Source organism: Homalodisca vitripennis, chromosome X (genome assembly GCF_021130785.1).
Source record: "Homalodisca vitripennis isolate AUS2020 chromosome X, UT_GWSS_2.1, whole genome shotgun sequence".
NCBI lineage: Eukaryota > Metazoa > Arthropoda > Insecta > Hemiptera > Cicadellidae > Homalodisca > Homalodisca vitripennis.
The window spans coordinates 104,413,066-104,421,568 of record NC_060215.1 but is presented as its reverse complement, the minus strand read 5'-3'; the positions used below and the strand labels follow the sequence as shown (position 1 = coordinate 104,421,568).

Sequence of the window (8,503 nt, the reverse complement as noted above, 5' to 3'; positions counted from 1 at the left end):
TAAATATAACTTTAGGAATTAACGATTAAAATATGTTTTTTTTCATAAAATATTTTTTTGATTATAAATAAAAAAACTTCATAAAGTCGGGGTACGTGTAGAAAATGTCGCTTTCGATGTAGCACGCACTAATGTTGTTATAGAAAATAAACCCGGGTTAAGGTTTACTTAAAATCATATTTTGAAATAATAGAATAGGTCATTGAGTGTTTGTTATGCTAGACGTCTAACATTTGCTCAAACTAGCTTACAACATCATATCGGACATGCGTACAATTTAATCAGAACATGTCGAAGTAAGTAGAAGAAAATTACACAATCACCACAAGCAGAAGATTTGAAATTCACAAATAAACATAAGCATGTATTTGATAAAACCGAAAAAACTATTATAAAAGTATCAGCACAAATGCTGAGTGCACGAGTCGCGGACGCACTAGCCTTTTATTAAGCAAAAACGATCCGTTTGTTGGTTTTCAAACCAACAAACAGATTTATTACGACCATAGATCGACTTTTTGACTACTTCTATAGTGGAAATTCATGTGGGCAAGAAAACCAACTAAACCAGAAAATGTTAATTTTAACTAAACTGCTCTTGATAGTTGTATAAGTTTTTTAAGCAGTTTGAAAATGGAAAAATGTTAAACCTCATTAGGGTTCATAAGCAATATTAGTGTAATTACAACTTTTCATAATAGATTATTAGAAGTTTAATTATATTTTAACTTACAAGTTTTCTCAAGACCACCTGGAATTGTTTTTTATGTAATTAGGTCAAGAGGTGGGAATAACAAGAACCCTTACATAAACTAATTCCAGTGGGCCCTTAGAGAACTTTTGTTCAGAAATTAATAGTGTACGTGCTCCTATGGGCAGAAATTGAAGATATTAATCTCCAAACTATTGTAATAAATTTCTATGACTAGCGTCCATTAATTAATTTGTGATGAAGTTGAGCAAACTGAAGGATGTAAAGAAATTATTTAAAGAGATGCTGTTCTCCTGTTACGCCTTATCCTACCCGTCCTTATGGGTCACTGGCCTGTGCGAGGAACTTATCAAACAAAAGGGTTAGAGTTGATACATTACAAGATCGGTGCTACTGATAAAAAGTCACATACAGGATTTTAACCTCCATTATTACCTTTAGCACCGATCCAATGTCCGGTGTCTTAGAACGCTCGGCCACCGACACTCCCAATAAGTGTATGCAAACATCTTATGTTGGAGAAAACATACAGCAATACATTTGTGGGTATATTTACAGAAACCACAATCGATCCAGAAATTAAAAAAATATATATTGTCAGGAATGTAAACAGGTTCTACTATTAGATAAGATCAATCTAAATACTTACATACAATTTTCAAACGTTTCCAGCGTTAAAAGTTATACAATTAATTATCTAATAAAATTAGTTCAATTTTGTACAACCCTTTCATTATAAAAACTGCTCATAGTAACCATAAAGTATAAATATATTATTAGCGTGCCAGAATTTTGCTGGACAAATATTTAATAAACCAGTGCAACGGTTTATATTTAAAATATACATACATTGAAAATTTAAGCTAATATGTGTATTATTTAACAAAGTTGTGTGCCATTGGGAACTAATAATAAAATATCAATGATTAGATGATTTGTTCTCTTGTTTTTAACTTAGGCCTAATAATGAGGTTTTCAATAATACAATAATTAATATTATGTTCAGTTTTGTGTTAAACATGTGAAATAACATTAAGTACTTTTTAACTGATTTGTTAACGTGTATAAATTATAAATAAATATATCATACACATCAGTACTGTTACTATCTAAATTGAAATTGATTATAAAAATTTTATCACTTGTGGTTGTTACATGGTTTTTATAGTACTGTATTATACATAATAAACATAACGTGAAAGCTAGATAGCTTCCGCTGAACTGAGAACAAAGGGGGCGGAACAGTCGGCAATGCCGTTCCAGTTTTCCTCATTTCTAACCGCTTATAAATGGTGCAAAATAACTTCTTATGAAATACTTTAATGCCAAACTTTACCAAATGCATTTTTCCTCTGGCCAAATAATAGAAAAGTATGTCGCTTACTACATTTTGTTAGGTTTTAATGGTGTTAAAATAGATTATTAGTTTTAACTCGCGTAGTTAAATATGTAATTAAAAAAAAATACACAGACATAAACACTAACTTTTCAGTTTAAGACTATGGAATTGTTATGCATCAGCGCCGATTGATTGAATGCACGATTGTGTAAGACAGTGCACTTTTTGTTCTCTTAGGACAAGAAGCTTATAAATTGCACTTAGCGCTGCTTCCGGAGTGACATGATATTCAGGATGGGTAAGGTTAGGGAGTAGGGGCCGCCTCCTACCGAGACCCATGACGAAGAATTAGGGCACTAATCTCAAAGTCATGTCTCCCCGAAAGAAGAGGAGGCCAGCTCTGAACCAGCCTCTCCAGTCAAAGTAGGCAGGGGTGGCACACCCTTGTTGAGGCTAGCAAGAACCTCTGAGGTTAGGGAACAAACCCTACCAACTCCAACAGCCATCTCCCGCAGTAGACCAGACCTATCGAATCAAGGGCAATTCCCCAGAATTTCAACATTTGCGGTCAGTGATGTGCCGCTCCTGGACATCCATAAGGTTGCCCAGATTTAAGTGACAGATCGGTTTTTGCTGTGCCCAGTGGTAGGTTCAACTGGAAGGTATAAGCCAGACAGAAGTGATTCCTGCTGGGTATACCTGCCCGCCTTAGTAGCACGCCAATTCTTGGGCTGGTAACGAACAGTTTTCACAGCACTTAATTCAGAGATTATAACATTAATGGGTGACTTCCAGTCTGGTTGGTTTGGCATCATCTAGAGATTGAGCTTCCAGCTTCTCCTATCTTCTCTTAAATTACAAGGCTACACAGTCAAAGACAATGCTCAGTTTCCTGACTGCAATAATATAAGCGATATAAGGGTTCATCGTTATAGAATTAGGTCTGAATTACCCGATCTTTGTCAAATTACTCCTGTATTGGCCACATCCTGTAAGAAAATCAATTACACTCCTAAGGTTATATCTGCCCAAGCCACATAAGGACCCGACAAGCGCGGCATTAGGGCTACCGAGAAGTTTTTGTAGAGTTTACAGCTAGATTGACATTGCCACTTACGACTGTAGTCACCATGAGCCCATTTTACTGCGTTCAAGACCTGAGAGCGGCCAGTGCCGCACATAGGGAGTATATACATAGTTTTGTGATTATATTGCACATTTATTTATTATTTATTGGATATTAGTAAAAGCTTCCAGTTCGGATGAAATTTGGTATTGCATGTTAAAAACTGTTGCTATTGTGAAACGTTAAATTACATCTTGTTATTTTTCACAATTATTTAGTTTAGGTGCTGGCACTGAAATATGCTGTTATCTATAGATTGCTAGCCGTTTTGAGTATGAAGGTATGTAGAAATTAAAAACCCACTTAAGACTGGGTGGTTTAGAATGTATAAAATATTCCCAAAAAATACGGCCTTGGGAATGTTTACCTGCGAATGTGTGTAGGTTTAACACTTCATAATGTGTTTTAGCTTTAAATAAACTACGGGGTGCAATTTATATTTGTCTTTCAAACTTTCAAACAAAACTCTGAGTTTAGGTTTCACAGTTTCAGTTTTGTTAAGACTTTTTGTATGTATTCATCCATTTGATGCTTTGTTATAGGACGAGAAAATAAGAAACCATGAATCCAGTATTCGGGATCCATGTGGGAAACACCAGCGTCTGTTTGGCTATTTGTAAGGTTAGTAGTTGAACATTGGTTAATTTTATAGCTTTTAGGCTCATCAACCTGTCACGTCCTTTTTAATCATTATAATAATGCTTCATTTCCTAATTCATCAGCAGCCTCAATACGTCTAATAAACACGTATCTCAGTAACCATAAAAGACAAAAATTAATTATTATTCTTAGTGTGGATACCTCAAAAAGAATTCCCAAGTAATGTTGGAATGAAATTCATATGATTGAGAGATACCTTGTTGTACATGAAGTTTCAGATAGTCTTACACATGCCTGTAGGATAGGGTTTCAGACTACTTCTACGAGCAAATTTCGTCACTTTTGTTGCCTCAGCGTAGAAAACATATACAGTTTTATCCTGAAGAATACTCCTTACAGATGGCTTCCATGAATTCCAGCACTCCCCCCTTCATTCCCCCTCCCATTACATGAGAGGTGAGGTCTCCTAGCTCCTGGAAGGCGACATCACGGAAGAATTGTTCTTGTCAACGGATCCAAGACCAATTCTAGAACTAGACGTGCCTTTGAAAGTAATCATTACAGTTTCCAATGTCTCATCTATATATTTGGACTAACAGCCATAGAAAATAGCCACAATAGTTTGTAGAAAGTTGGTGATTTATACCAATTCCTTCAGCAGTCTGTATGTAAAACTTACTTAAAGCCATCCAGTTCTTGATATATGGAATTCCCTTCGTTGCCTTACTGTATGAATGACTTGTTCTTACAGTTATCTGGATACGTGGATAATATAGGCGGTTATTTATTTATTACAATGAACGGCAATACACCTTTTTACAATATTTGGTTTCTTGATGACTACCATTGATGTTTACATCAATAAATTCAACAAAATTACATCCACATCATAACTATAAATTAATCAGATCAACAAAACAGCTAAAACAATAACAAAGAGCAACAATGATCAATTAAATATATAATATTCTTAAGGGAAAACGTAAGTAGACTATGTATAAATGTAACAATAATAAAAGTAAAAAAATAATGTTATTATAACAGTGACATCAGGCTATATAACAATAAACTAATCAAGCTCATGCAGTATAGTGGCTGCCCTCCTCTTAAATGATGACAGGGGCATCCCAAAAAATCCAGATCTGCAGAGACTGCATTTCCAATCCTCATCAATCTTGGAATAGCGCTGTGGTAAAGGTAGTTTGTCGAGAGATGATGGATAGTAAACAGCTGGAAATGTCTCGCCGACCGAGGAACGTGGAAATCAATCATTTGAAGTATCTCGGAAAAATCAATGGTGTTATTAAGAATTTTGTAAAGGAACATCAAGTCAATGAGCGTTCTTCTTGATGGAAGAGTTGGTAAATTTAGACAACGGTCCATTGCCTGAATGTCAACCTCTATGTATCTGTATCCGAGCTTGACTCCAATCGTCCTAATAAATCGTCTCTGCACAGCATCCAAGGATGAACAGTGTCCAATCTGATGAGGAGACCATACAACAACTGAATACTCCATTATTGGTCGGACGAGAGCACAACATAAAGAGTCTTGAGAGAAGAGACAGACAGTCCCTGCCTAAAAATTCTATTGACTAGCCCAAGTGTTTTAAGAGCTTTTCCACATACATTAGATATATGAGTTCCAAAATCCAGATTTGCAGTCAGATGAATGCCCAGATCTTTAACCTCCGTAACTCTTCTTAATGTGACATTTTGAAGTATATAATTAAATTGATGAGTCTGTCTGGATTTTGAAAATGTTATCACCAGACATTTAGTAGGGTTTAAGTTCATGCCATTGAGTGCATTGAGTTCATTTGAGTACTTGTTATCTGTGATAATGTAGTAGTAGATAAAGGAGACAAAGAACTACTAGCTGTCTCAGAGCAGTTTCAGTCTGAATCCCACTGGTAAAGGCAAAGTTAAATGAAAACTTGAACTCTGAATGGCATACAATTGAAAATAACAAGTAAATAACAAATAACTAATAAAATATGAAATTATTAAAATACATTGTTAAACTATGGATTTGGCATATGACAAAAAACGTCATGAAGAGATGGTGTTATGTTTAGGCCATTTATGCTGACTGGCACTGTTGTGTCTGTCTCTTGCAAATTTCACTATGCAAATGTCTCTTTTTGGTATATCTGCTTCATCAAACTATGATTTATGCACAATAGTCACAGCTGTGCACTTCCATTCCACTATTAGCTAAAAAGCCCATCTCAGCTTTTGGACCTTCATTGGAAAAAGTAAGTAAGAGCCTACATGCCTACATGATGCTTGTGTTTTATTTGGCAAGCAAGCTTATTTTAAGATAATTTTAAGAAACTTTAAAATTGAAATAGTTGTAAGGGAATTTTAAAAGTCTTATGAAATGTTTAACTAGTTATTAGGAAGTGCTCCTAAATTATGTACCAAAATTAGTAGAACAACAAAAATCATTCTTAATTCACTAAGCTGACCCCAATCGAAGTGTCTTGACGGAGCTTTGACTGAGATAAGAGTCTGGTATAGTATTGTAGATTATATGTTATGCTTTCAGTGCCTAAATTGAATGTTTTAGGGTATGGATTAAGGAAAACAATAAATGCCTGTGGCCAAAAGACTCTCCCCATACCCCTGCTGTTAGGTACGTATGCAGAAAGAGTTCCCCAAAAAGAGGTTTAACTTATAGGTCTGCAGTCCCCCTATTGCTGTTTTCTGGTTGATCCCCTCAACCCTTCCTTAATGTCTGACCGCAGGAGAGGATTCAACCTCAGGTGGAAAGTGCATTGGTGTTTTATATTTTATTATATTTTAAAATGTTTTCGGTAAATATTAAACATAAATGTAATGATTCAAAATTGTACTTTACGATGAAGTTATAAATAAGTTGTTTTACCTTATAAAAAAAGAGTAATCAGTTTTATTCTGTCCTTGAGCAAACATTGCTACTTTTCTTCACCTATCCCAATAAATGTGTTTTATATTAATCCATATAAGTTATGATAATAACACTGGTCTTTTTTACAAATTAATTGTATGTTATAAAACAAGTAGTATGAGTATATTGATACAATTTATGTTATATTACAGATGCACAATTCAGAGTTTCACGTTGACATAGTGGCAGGTACTGACGGAGAGAGAGTTATGCCTGCCATTGTTACGGTTACCGAAAAAGAAATGGTAAGTTAAGTATTAGCATGTATAAAACAAGTTGATAAATATTTAATATTTTACCTATAATAATAATTATCACAAGCCAGGCTATTAAAGTAAAGTAAGGAATATCTTACTTTGTCAGGCGAAGTTAGGGCAAAGAAGCCCTCCCTGACACAACCTGGGAACCAACGACTTAAAGGTGACTTCCGAACAATCACCAATGGCCGGTTAGGCGGGCTGCTTGCAAAAAGAGGATCGCTCAGCGGTCACCCATCCAAGGAGCAGCCATGCTCAACGACTAGGTTATCTTACAATAACCACTGTACACGCTACACTGCACTATTGGTAAACAGTATATATTGCAACTGACGAAAATAATAAAAGTTCAATAGTTAATGGCCTAAAAGAAGCCCTCAATTCCCTAGTTGTATACAATATGTTGTACCAATATTTGAAGAGTCTGGTTTTCAGGAAGGGATAATCACTGTAGATGCTAGTGATCACCAAATGGTGGAGGTTTGCACTTAGTATGCAAAGCATTTCATATGTCAGTCACAGTCAGGGTCGCTCATTCATTTGCCAGGCCTCACCATACTGTTAGAATCAAAGCCCATTTGAAACTAAAACTATTTAACTATTGTATTTGTATTGTATTTACATAACTATTCTTAATTCAAACAGTAAAAATATTTAATAATTGAGTGAATACTTCTTTTGGCGGACTATGGATATATGTTTTGCATAGGGAAAACTTTCGTTTCGCGTCATGCATGTTTATGTTTTCCATATACCTCAAAGTAGAATTACAGCTTTACCAAAACACCAAGAAACCGCTATACAACTATCTGATCTGAACTAACTAAAGTTGACGTTAGTAAAAAATTTGTTAGGAGAGATTAAGAGAGAAATATAAACCACAATAACGTACAACATGATATATGATAAAAAATAACGAAAATTATCTAATCTAGTAGTGTTTTACAATGATTTGTTTTCTAACTGTTCTATCAGTTTACTCATATTATTATTTACGTAAGTGTCCGAAACATCACATCGTCTGGATCTATCCCTGTTTCTGTAGAATTTCCTTGGTTATGGAATTTTATGGATTATGTTACTTAAGCTCCAATTTAAAACCTGTCAATATTTTGAAAATCAATTTATTTTCTTCTATTAGTTTTCATGTTGACTTTAACACACTAAAAGACTTCCAACACCAAACAACCGTTGCAAAAAGACTCAAATATATGGTAAAATACTGGTTTGAATAAATATTCAAACTATTAATTTATTTATTATTGAATTCATCGTAAAATCTATTAACTTATTGCACCATTTATGAATTTCATTGAAACTCTTGTAGCTAACAAAGCCATAGTGTAATTTAATTCTGGAAGAAAATTAGTCTTTCTGTTGATTATATTTATAACCTTTATTCATAAGTCATAAACCTTTATTGTCTGTAAGCAAAACACATACAGTACATGCAATAGACAACGTCAATGGCCATCAACATATAGATTGATGAGATACAAAACAGTACAGTATTTTGATTAAAAATTAAAACATTTACA

General features: G+C 34.5%; 1 protein-coding gene across 1 annotated transcript in view; it reads left to right on the top strand.

Annotated features, from left to right (window-relative positions):
• Positions 1 to 3,738: 3,738 nt before the first annotated feature.
• The window catches only part of LOC124369542 (heat shock 70 kDa protein 14-like), a 42,486-nt gene continuing 37,721 nt past the window's right edge, over positions 3,739 to 8,503 (top strand). Inside the window, exons 1-2 of the mRNA XM_046827566.1 lie at positions 3,739 to 3,802; positions 6,874 to 6,953. Coding sequence (XP_046683522.1) covers positions 3,739 to 3,802; positions 6,874 to 6,953 — 144 coding nt within the window. The remainder of the gene's footprint in view (positions 3,803 to 6,873; positions 6,954 to 8,503) is intronic.